The 12,410-nt window shown below is 41.8% G+C and overlaps 1 protein-coding gene across 3 annotated transcripts in view; it reads left to right on the forward strand.

The window, feature by feature from the left end:
• The window catches only part of jak2b (Janus kinase 2b), a 286,317-nt gene that overhangs the window by 195,184 nt on the left and 78,723 nt on the right, over positions 1-12,410 (forward strand). For all 3 annotated transcript variants that reach the window (XM_073048656.1, XM_073048658.1, XM_073048657.1), the window contains exons 4-5: positions 1,439-1,556; positions 7,916-8,061. In XM_073048656.1, the coding sequence (XP_072904757.1) occupies positions 1,439-1,556; positions 7,916-8,061 (264 nt within the window). The remainder of the gene's footprint in view (positions 1-1,438; positions 1,557-7,915; positions 8,062-12,410) is intronic.

Here is a 12,410-nt window from a genome sequence, read left to right on the forward strand (position 1 = left end):
CACCAAGTTAATGCCAAGTCTTTTGTTCATTTATTCCTTCCTCCCCCTTCTCTTCCTCCTGAAATTCTTCTTCCTTCTACTGTTGAATAGTAAGCAAAGGTCATGCCTTATATTGGGGAGACCATTTGACGAGCAGCAAATGACAAGCTAGTATTGCATGGATTCTTCCGCCTTGTGCAGATGGTGGAATCTCATCTTGAGGACTCCAGTGAATCTCTTCATTGCCCCAGAGCTGGGGGTGTAGCTGTGAACTCCCAGCACAATTAGGAGCCAGCACTAGAACAAGGGTTTAGCCTATCCCATAAAAACCAATGCTCCATCCATATATTGCACTGACTGAAATAGCACAGACATACAATGTCATATTTCCTGGATGCATGGAACTGATTACCAAGACTGGTAGCCTGAAACCTGGGTTCCATGTCAGTCCATGGTCTCTCTTATGCCAAGATGGGGCCACCGTCAAGGTAGCCTCCAACCTGATGGCATGTATATCAGTTTGTCTTTTCAGTAATTTTTCCCCTCCCCTCTTCCCTCTTCTTCTGTTCCCCACTCTGGCCTTTTACCTCTTATCACCTGTCTATCACTTTCCCCTGGGTCCGCTCTTCCTTCCCTTTCTCATATGGCCCACTCTCAACTCCTGTCAGATTGCTTCTTTCCCACTCACTTGGCTTTACCTATCACCTTGCACCTATCATCCTTCCCCTTCCCCACCTTTTTATTCTGGCGTCGTCCCCCTTCCTTTCCAGCACTGAAGAAGCATCTCAGCCCAAAACGTTAACTGTTTATTCATTTCCATAGATGCTGCCTGACCTGCTGAGTTCCTCCAGCATTTTGTGTGTGTTGCTGTGGTACCTAGTGATTAATGTATATTTAGAAATCAGGTATATAGCATCTAAAAGCCTTTATGATCCATAATTTTATGTTATAAAGTTGTTCAAGTATAATTTAATCTGCAAGACTACTTAGACAGGGAGAATATCAGAAAAATTACCATTAGGAAATGAGGGAAATGAACCTGAGTTTTTTTTTAATTTCAATATGTAGCAAAAGTAAAATTAGTTGATCCTTACAAGACCATTCATATCTTATTAAATGGTTCTCATCTTCCCTCCATAATTCACCATTTTCTTTGGCCTTCCTGCTTCTTCAGGCTCTTTCTATACAGGAATTATTTTATCACGTTACACTGACCATCACACATAGCAGGCAGATAACACCTGAATTTTCGTACCTTCTGTAGGTTGTGGGTTTGATAGTGCAATTTTCTGAGCCATTCAGTTCTCTCTCCAAGTGTTCAAAGTTAGTAAGCAACCCGTAAATCAAGTATGTTTTTGTGTCAATAGATGTTGCAACCAATTAGATTTGGTCTTTGGACTAAATTAACTAAGAATTTAATCACATGATTAAATTAACTCTTTTGATGTTCCCTCCTCAGATTCTACTTTCCACACTGGTATAGTCCTGGACACAAGAGAGCATATCGTTATGGTGTTACCAAGGGTGCAGAGAGCCCTTTCATCGATGATACTATAATGATGTATCTTTTTGCTCAGGTACAGAGTTTCAGGTTGGCATTGATAGAGCAGTGTTGGAACAGGCATTTACCACTTTAATGTGAATTACTCACTGTTGATTTATCATCTGCATACAGCATGCAAATGTTTGACTGTATAATGAGAATATTTGTGGTGAGCCCTTAATTTGGGTTGAGTAATGGTGATTAAAATGGAATTGCCTGGACAGTGAATCTTTGAGTAACTTAACAGTTTTATCTTGCATGTATAAATGGAAAGGTTATACACCAGTAGAAATCTTACTTGCTCTGTAATGGAAATAATACCCAAATTAGAAGAGGAATGTAGCTCTGAAACTACTTGAATTGTAGGAAGCAATTCTTGACATTGCAATGTACTAATCAATATTGTCATTGAATTTAAAACAATGGTGTGAAGTTTTATAATGTAAATATGATTTTGTATGAGAAAGTTTTTGTTTTTTAACTTAAATTAAAAGTAACCCCCCCCCCACCCCAATTAAAGTGTATGAGATGTAACAAGAGATGTTTGGCCTATTTAGCCTTTGTTTTTCTGGTGGAATATTTCAGGGCTATCTCTGCTTTCTTATGCCCTCCCCAAAATGCTATTTCTCACTCTACTTCAAATGTTTAATGGCTTTACCTCTGCCTCAACAACCTGCCAAGTATACAAGGCTTCAGTCAGCTAATTATATAGTGAGTTTCTGAACATCTATGTTCACCCAGTAGCAATGTACCATAGCTGCGTTCCCAGCTTGTCCTTCCTTCTTCACTCTTCATAACTCCTAAGAGTTTTTTTTTAATATCATCATCATTTAGAAACTAGTGCAGTGGCCTGTTAATTGTGTTACTACAAGCAGTATTGGTACTATAGTATCACAAATTGATCTTGGGGTTATATTGGTAGGTAACTGGAATACTACCTTGAGCTTTCTAGTTTGTTCTAATTTCTAATTTAAACCACTTTACACACGTTCATTTTGTTCATTTTCTCTTTTAAAATAATAGTATAATAAAACATTTGTCTACTGTGTGGACCAAAAAATTACTTTGCACAAACTAATAGTGCTGTAGACTTAGAAATTAAACTAACCCAGGACACATGGTTCTGGGTGTTGTGTTAGGATATCTTGTAGGGAAATTTGCCCTTATTTTTTGACAGAACTTTGATTTAATCTGTTATCTATACTCCAGGACAAAGCTCCCTCAATTGATGTTAATTTGATGTATCCACCTAAATTTCTCTGCAATGAGATTCCAAATTTCACTGGAGACACAAGAGACTGGGGTGCTGTGTTCTAGAGCAAAAAGAAAGCAAGCTACTGCAGGATGTGGTCAGGTAGCATCTATGGAGGTAAAGGAAAAGGGATAGTTGACATTTTAGGTTGATACTTCAGGGATCCTGATGTAGAGTCTTGAGCTGAAACATCTACTAATCCCTTTGCCTGTAAAAATGCTGCCTGTCTTAGTGTTCCTCTCACCGTTGTCTTTTGTTTCATTTTCACTGGCTTGAGAAATAAGAGTTCCTATTTACCAGTAACCAAGAGTTACTAACTTAGTTTTCACCAAAGTGTGCTATTTAAGCTACCATCACTCAACTGGCTTCTTTACCATCACTGCGACCTATAACTGCAAACCTATGTTGAAACCACTTTGTTCTGGGAAACACGGTTGCGATCACTGTTTTTGACTGCTACTGTTGATCTGTGCCAAGTTACACTGTTTCTGCTCACAGTTGTGTTAGATGGGTCACCCCAGCTCCATGCTGATGTTGAAATAAATCATCCACACAAGTAAAGACATCCAGTACAGGCCTCATTAAATTCAATTCAATTCAAATTTAATTGTCATTTTAACCATACATGAATAATCATAAATCCAGCCAAACGAGACAGTGTTACAATGGGGTCAAGGTGCAAAGGCACATTACCAACTGTGGTACAGAAGACCGCAATCACGTAGCAAGAGTCCCTCCCCGCTGCAACACCGTAGCTTGATGTCCAGTCCTCACACATACAAATCAACAAGCCCATATAGAATATCATTAAAGTACAACGACGCAGAATATGTATGTACTGGATATAGTTCAGACTCCTCAGCCCTCCAGCCAACAATATCATCTGTTGACCGGCCCCAGCGTCCAGTTGTTGACACTGGGGCTTTGAGGCCCAGTCCTTGCCCCGACGCCCAACTCCTGCAAGGCGATATCCTGGCTTTGAGACCCAGTCCTCACATATACAAGCACATGTAGAATATTAGTAAAAACACAACCCCGAGTTCATTTAGTGCAGCCAAACAAAAATATCTGCAGTCAGCCACAGCAAAGCTTGTCTTCTGCTGAGTGAAACCCTGGGAGGCAGCAATGCTGTGCCACACCGCCTCCAGTGAAGCATCCCTTCACTCCAGGCGGCTGCAAACAGGCAGCACCGAGGCTTCAGGCCTACTTCTCACTAACTACAACTGAGGCCAGGGAGCTCCCCTGCCAACCGCTCCTGCTCTCATCCAATAAATCAGCAAATCCAACCTGCAGTGTACCAGATTTACAACGTCCAAAGAGGTCCTGTGATCACAAGAATAGTGGCCATGATAGCCACTTGCTATTTCACTGTAAGCCATCATTGACTCAGGCAGCAGCACATTGTGCAGCTCCTTCGTTGTCTCTGCTAGTGAGCAACTCACTGATGGTGTAGACCTGGAGTACTTCAAATTCTTAATGTATAGCAGGATCTTCTGGTCATTAGAAGTACATTTAAGTAGAATGGTGGCACCTTTTGTTGACCTCGTAGAAACTACTGTGACCAGTCACGCCGCTATCCTGCCGAAAATACCAGTATTCATATACTGCTCTCAACTCCTAACAGTAACATACCTAACAAACTCCTGCCGGAAGTATTTGGTGGTAATTCTCCTCCCACCCTTAAAAAAACAACAAGCATTCTGTGAGTACTGTTCATCACCAGCCTAGTTGCATCATTCTGACCTATACCCCCTTCCCCAAATGAAGGAACTACTTCCCTACATCCTGCTACCTGCCTCACAACACTCCAGTATCCACTTATTCAGGGGAATCAGTATCGGATAGCCGGAAGAATACAGCTTTTATAATATTGTGTCCTCTAGAGAACTGGTTCAAAGTTCAAAATAAATTTATAATCTAAGTACATATACTTCACCATATACAATGAGATTTATTTTCTTCCAGGCATACTCAATAACCAGAATAGAGCCAATGACAATCCATATCAACAGGGTGGACAACAAGTGTACAAAAGACAAAGTACAAAAGAATGAAAAAAAAGATATAGTAACAAATAAATAGCCAATAAATATCAAGAACATGTGATAAAGATTTCTTGAATGTGAGTCCAGTGGTTGTGGGAACTGTTCAGTGATGGGGCAAGTGAAGTTGAGTGAAGTTATCCCCTGTGGTTCAAGAGCCTGATGGTTGAGGGGTAACAACTGTTCCTGAACCTGGTGGTGTGAGTCCTGAGGCTCCTGTACTTTCTTTCTGAAGGGAGCAGCAAGAAGGGAGCAGGGATGAGTTGGGTGGTGGTCATCCCTGATGATGGATGCTGCTTTTCTGCAACACCACTGCATGTAAATGTGCTGTTTGTTGAGGACAGCTTTACCCATGATGGACTGGGCTGTATCCACTGCATTCTGCAGGATTTTCTGTTCAAGTGTATTGGCATTTCAATTCCAGGCTGTGATACCGCCTGTCAGTATACTCTCCACCACAGATCTCCAGAGGCTTGTCAAGGTTTTGATGTTATGCCAAAACTTCACAAACTTTTGAGGAAGTAGAGGAGCTGCTATGCTTCCTTTGTAATTACACTTGCATGATGGGCCCTGAACACATCCCCTGAAATGATAATACTGAGGAATTTAAAGCTGACACTCTCTACCTCTGATTGCCTAATGAGGACTGGCTCATGGGCCTCTGGTTTCCTCCTCCTGAAGTTAATATTCAGCTCCTTGGTCTTGCTGGCATTAGTAAGAGGTTGTCGTGGCACCACTCAGCCAGATTTTCAATCTCCCTCTTATATGCTGATTTGTCAGCACCTTTAATTCAGCCTACAACAGTGGTGTCATCAGCAAACTTAAATATGGCAATGCTTAGCCACACAGTCATAAGTGTAAAGCGAGTAGAGAAGAGGATTAGCACACAACTTGTGGTGCACGTGTGCTGATGGAGATTCAGGAGGAGATGTTGTTCTCAATCTGAACTGACTGGGATCTGCAAGTGAGAAAATTGAGGATCCAATTGCACAGAGAGGCATTGAGGCCAAGGTCTTGAAGCTTATTGATTAGTTCTGAGAGGATGATGGTATTGAATGCTGAGCTGTACTGGATAAAGAGCATCCTGATATACATATCTTCTCTGTTCAGATGTTCAAGTTGAGTGAAAAGCCAATAAAATTACATCTGCAGTGGACCTTTTATGCCGGTAGGCAAATTTGAGCAGATCCAAGTCACTTCTCAGACAGGAGTTGATATGTTTCAATTCTGCAGTTTGCAGCGATTGCACCAGTGGGACAAAATACCAACAATTGTGAGAGCCATTTAGTCGATAGGGAATGTTGCACTGAACGCAAGAATGGTGGTTTCATCACACAGTGACACTGGGAAATCCAACTCTATTCTGAGAACCTCCCATTTAAAGATCTACATTTTTATGTGACTTCAACAGTTTCATGGCAACCAATAGCAACGTTTTAATGCCACTTTAAAAGTAATAATGCAAATTTTCCAGCCCAGTATATGTTAACCATGTACATATTGAATCCCATCTGTAAGATGTGATTCTAGTGAATGTTCCATAGTTAAATGCTTTCGGAAATTCAACAAGGCCAAATTTCTGTCTTAGATCTTGTTTGAGTTTTGTTGTATTGCTTATGCACTGTCACTTCTGGTATTACAGCAGATCTTTTGTATATGGAGTCATAAAGCCATACAGTAGTAGCCATGCACCTCTACTGATCCCATTTTCAAACTTGTAATCCGGAGCCATCTATGCCATAACATTTAGATTCTAATCCAAATACTTCTTAATTGTTGTCAGTGTCTCTGATCCACCAGTAGATTTTAACCTTACTCTTGGTGAAAAATTTCTACCTCAGATTCTTTCTAGATTTTCTAAATTTCAGATTTTTTTTCCTATTTCTTTAAACATCAGCCCTCTGATTAAAACTACCTTTAGTAAGTGTTAGGTATACCCTTATAATTTGCATAGCTCAATCATATCCCTCACCCCATCCCCTCAGCCTTTTCATTCCAAGGAAATCCAACCCAGTCTATCTAATCCCTCTACGTGGACGAAAGACATCATCTCATATAACATCTTTGTGAAAGTGTCCTGCTTCCTCGCCAGTGCAATAGTGTGGTGAACAGAACTGCACCCAGTGTTTCAGTGATGTCCTAACCAAGGTTCTGTATTTACTGAGTCCTGACGAAGGGTCTCGGCCCGAAATGTCGACAGCGCTTCTCCCTATAGATGCTGCCTAGCCTGCTGTGTTCTACCAGCATTTTGTGTGTGTTGTTTGAATTTCCAGCATCTGCAGATTTCCTCGTGTTTGTTCTGTATTTACTGCTGCTTTACAGGGATTTGATTTTCATTGGCCAGCTATAAATTCCTCAGGTAGAGGGGAGAATGCAAACTGAGCTGAGAAATGTTACCTTGCAACTTGCAGTAGATTCCTTTTAGTCAATTAGCGTTTAGTGTGCTATAGTAATTTTATTTATAGGTGAGTCAATGTGAGGTTTAAGACTAAGGAATGTCCCCTCCAAAGGCCCTAACATTCAGAAACAGCATAGGTTTGGTGTAATTGCATGTTTGATGTTGATAGGCAACTCGATCTCCATTGCAATGGCAGAATCCAAACAGGGCATTGATGACCGTGGGGTTCCCGTGTCCTGTGTAATTTCATGTCCTTTGTGGATTTGTATATCTGATTATCTGATTGAATAAGATAGTTTTCGCCAGCACTTTATTCCTTGATCACTACACCCTCCCATAGCATGGGGTATTAACCTTGATATGTGTTTTGTTTGAATTGCTGGGTCTGCATTGTTTTTGAGGCTTGTTAGGAATGTATTTTAAAAAATGCTGTATAACTTTTATGTGGTGTCAACTGGACATAGTTGAATGCTGTAATGATGCACATGGAGGAAAGAGTTAAAGGAACCTAATACATTGTTTTGGAATGGAAGTCTATTTGTCAATCAGGGACAAGCTCCAAGCTCTGCCATTCTTCAATTCAAGATGCAAGAAGAACACCAGCAATTCCTTTCAAGTATTGATATTGAAACATTATTAATAGGTTGAAACCTGATGTAAGGTTAAAAAGCTAGCATCTGATTTCTGCTCTTCTTTCATAGTGGCGTGATGATTTTATTAATGGATGGGTCAAGATCCCAGCAACACACGAAATGCAAGAGGAATGTCTTGGTATGGCAGTGCTTGATATGATGAGGATGGCAAAGGAAAATGGCCAATCCCCTTTGGACATTTGCCATTCAAGAAGGTAAGAAGGTATTATTTGCAATTGTATAATATATTTGCATATACAAAGTGGGCAGACTAATCGTGATCTGCAAGATGCTGGATGGACTGAGTAGATTAGTGATGTTGATATGTGACTTTTCTACCTGAATGCATGAGGACCACTTTGATGATCACATTCCTTGAGGTAATTAATTGCAAACTTATGAGGTTCTTGGATTGGCGACCTACTGTGTTCAAGGGTAAAGAAAAGAGTTTGCAGGTACCTGATTACTGAGGTGCAACAGAAAATATGTGGCATACTGAGGAGATGATGGGTGGAAAACTACAAGATCTCCAAGCACACTTCAACAACTAAGACATGTCAGATTCTTGAGTCAGTCAACACCATTAATGACCCCTACAACCAAGAGCTCACACTGTTGAAAGCAGAAGACAAACAGCACCTGCTAATGAAACACTTTAAAGAAAAACTATGTCTATGTCCTTGACATGGGTTTTCTTGACTCCACCACACACTGCCACACCGATCCAAAAAAAGAGTTGAAAAAGCCAAATGCCAACTAAAAACCAGCAGGTCTTTGGATCCAACAGCATTTTGCGATTGTTCTAAAAATTGGCATTAAAGAAGACTGATCGATAGCTCACAATTTTATTTCATACGTCTGTAAAGAAGTGTATGTGCAAGGGTACCTCAAATCCCATCATCATCAATATCTTCAAAATAACCAAGATAAGTTCAATTGTGGTAACCACAGAGGAATCTCTGCCACTGGGAAGATCATTGCCAAGGTATTTCAAGACTGTAGAAGCTGGAGAGGCTTTTTGAGATCAGGGATAGTTCGGGTTTTCTTCAAGGAGGGATATTATGTCTCTTATAACTTTATGAATCTCTATAAAGTCATTGCTCAGCTTCTTATATTCCATTGAGAATTAGCAGAGGCTATTTAATCTCTCTTTATAAATAAAGCCCTTCACTTCAGGCAACGTCCTGGTCAACTTCTTCTGTACTTTTCTAATGTTAGAATATCCTTTCTGCAGTGTGGTGACCAAAACTGTATGAAATATATAAATCACAAACAAGAGAAAATCTGTAGATGCTGGAAATCCAAGCAAAAGACACAAAATTCTGGAGGAATTCAGCAGGCCAGGCATCTATAGAGAAAAAAGTATGACTGATGTTTCAGGCCGAAACCCTTCAGCAGGACTGGAGAAAAAAAAAGGCTGAGGAGTAGATTTAAAAGGTGAGGGGAGGAGAGAAAATAAGGTGATAGGTGAAACCTGAATGGGGAGGTATGAAGTAAAGAGCTGGGAAGTTGATTGGTGACAGAGACAGAAGGGCATGGATGAAAGAAAAGGGGGAGAGCACTAGAGGGAGGTGATGGGTGGACAAGGAGGTAAAGTGAGAGAGGGACAAGGGGACGGAAAATGGCGAAAGAGAGGGTCATTACCGGAAATTCAAGAAATCATTATTCATGCCATCAGGATAAGGGCTACAAAACTATGTGTAAGGAGGGAGGTCAGTAGGGAGGGACAAATGTCAGAATCAGATTCAGGTTTATTATCACCGGCATGTGACGTGAAATTTGTTAACTTAGCAGCAACAGTTCAATGCAATACATAATCTAGCAGAGAAAATAATAATAATAAATAAAATAAAACATAATAACTAAACAAATAAATCAATTACATATATTGAATAGATTATTAAAAATGTGCAAAAACAGAAATACTGTATATTAAAAAAGTGAGGTAGTGTTCAAGGGTTCAACGTCCATTTAGGAATCGGATGGCAGAGGGGAAGAAGCTGTTCCTGAATCGCTGAGTGTGTGCCTTCAGGCTTCTGTACCTCCTGCCTGATGGTAACAGTGAGAAAAGGGCATGCCCTGGGTGCTGGAGGTCTTTAATAATGGACGCTGCCTTTCTGAGACAACACTCCTTAAAGATGTCCTGGGTACTTCGTAGGACTTCGTAGGCTCGTCCCAAGAGGGAGCTGACTAGATTTACAACCTTCTGCAGCTTCTTTCAGTCCTGTGCAGTAGCCTCTCCATACCAGACAGTGATGCAGCCTGTCAGAATGTTCTCCACGGTACAACTAAAGAAGTTTTTGAGTGTATTTGTTAACATGCCAAATCTCTTCAAACTCCTAATAAAGTATAGCCGCTGTCTTGCTTTCTTTATGACTACATCAATATGTAGTTAGATGGGACCAGGTTAGATCCTCAGAGATCTTGACACCCAGGAACGAATATGGTTTCCCTTGTCCTCATGTACCACAGGGTTCCTCTTGTCCTCACCTACTAATCCACCAACCTCTGCATCGAGCACATAATTCTCCAAAACCTCCATTATCTCCAACGGGATCCCACCACCAAGCACATTTTTCCCTCCCCCCCCCCCCCCCCCACCCCCCACTTTCTGCTTTCCACAGGGATCACTCCTTACGTGACATCCCTTTCCACTGCTCTCCTTCCTGGCACTTATCCTTGCAAGTGGAACAAGTGCTATACCTGACCCTACATCTCCTCCTTGACTACCATTCAGGGCCCTCAACAGTCTTTCCAGGTGAGGTGACATCTTGCCTGTGAGTCTTTTGGGGTCATATACTGTGTCTGGCACTTCCAGTGTGGCCTCCTGCATATCGGTAAGACGGGACGTAGATTGGGAGACCGCCTTGTTGAGTACCTATTCTCCATCTGCCGGAAAAAGTGGGATCTCCTAGTGCTCACCCATTTTAATTCGACTTCCCATTCTCATTCAGATTATGTATCCATGGACACCTCCACAGTTGTGATGAGGCTACACTTAGGTTGGAGGAAAAACACCTAGTATTCCATTTGGGTAGCCTCAAACTTGTTGGCATGAACATTGATTTCTCAAACTTCCAATAATACCCCCCACCCTACCTCTCCTTCACCATTTCCCATCCCCCTTTCTCTCTCTCACTTTTTCTCCTTGCCCACCTATCGCCTCCCTCTGTGCTTCCCCCACCCCCTTTTCTTTCTTCCATGGCCTTCTGTCTTTTTTTACCAATCAACTTCTCAGTTCTTTGCTTCATCCCTCCCCTTCAGGTTTCATCTATTACCTTGTTTTCTCTCTCTCCTCCCCCCACCTTTCAAATCTACTCCTCAGCTTTTTTTTTCTCCAGTCCTGCCAAAGGGCTCCAGCCCAAAACACCGACAGTACTTTTTTCTACAGATACTGCCTGTACAGAGTATCTCCAGCATTCTGTGTCTGTCGCAGTGTTTGAAGTATTGTCTGACCAATGTTTTCTACAGCTGCCATGTGATACCCCTACCCTTGTACTCAAAGTTCAAAGTAAATTTTATAATCAGAATACATATATGTCACCATATACAACCCTGAGATTCATTTTCTTGTGGGCATACTATGTACATACATCTACTGCTGCCTCTGGACACATCTTCAGTGATGTTCCTGGAATTATCGGGTGTTTCAGTTCTTTCAACATCATACACACTCCTCCAGGTGACCCAGCTGGGGCTGATCAGACCCCAGCTTGTGTCCAGATGCCTAGCTACTAGTGACTCCATGGCTCCCCTCCTTTGAGCCACAGCCGTCTTGAGGCCCTCTCTGCTACATCGGTGGTACTGCAGATGGCTCTCCTCTTCCTCTCTCCCTTGATGCCCAAATTGCTGAAGGCTCTGGCTAAAGAACAGGCTGCGAATCCACTATGTCCAACCTCCACTGGGAGACACTTCACCCTCCATCCAGCCTGCTGGCAGTTGTTGACTAGTCTTGCATACTTGGAGAGCTTCCTTTCAAAGGCCTCTTCCAAGTGATCTTCCCATGGGCCTATCAACTCCAGCAGCACCACTTGCTTGGTAGACTCAGACACAGGGATAATGTCTGGTTGCAGGGTGGTGGCTGCGATATGGTTGGGGAACTGCAGCTACCTTTCGAGGTCCACCAACAGCTGCCAGTCCCTTGCAGAGGTCAGGATGCCTGCAGATGTTCTTTTGGCAGGTATTGGCTGCTCCCCAGCTCTGACAAAGGCAATGGCCTGCTTAGAGGGTCGGGACCGCTTCACCCTCTCAACTCCTGCACTGATGGCTTCAGCGCTGGTCTTCAGGACTTGATCATGCCTCCATCGGTACCGTCCCTCACCAAGTGCCCTTGTGCAGCCGCTGAAAATGCTCAATAAATCTGTATATATAATATACTCAATAAATCTATAGAATAATAACTATAACAGAATCAATGAAAGACCGCCCAACTAAGGCATTCAACTAGAGTGTAGAAGACAACAAACTGCAAATATAAAAGAAGAAATAATAATAATAAATAAATAAGCAATAAATATGAAGAACACGAGATGAAGAGTCCTTGAAAGTGAGTCCATTGGTGGTG

The sequence above is a fragment of the Hemitrygon akajei genome, chromosome 6 (assembly GCF_048418815.1).
Source record: "Hemitrygon akajei chromosome 6, sHemAka1.3, whole genome shotgun sequence".
In the NCBI taxonomy this organism is placed as follows: Eukaryota; Metazoa; Chordata; class Chondrichthyes; order Myliobatiformes; family Dasyatidae; genus Hemitrygon; species Hemitrygon akajei.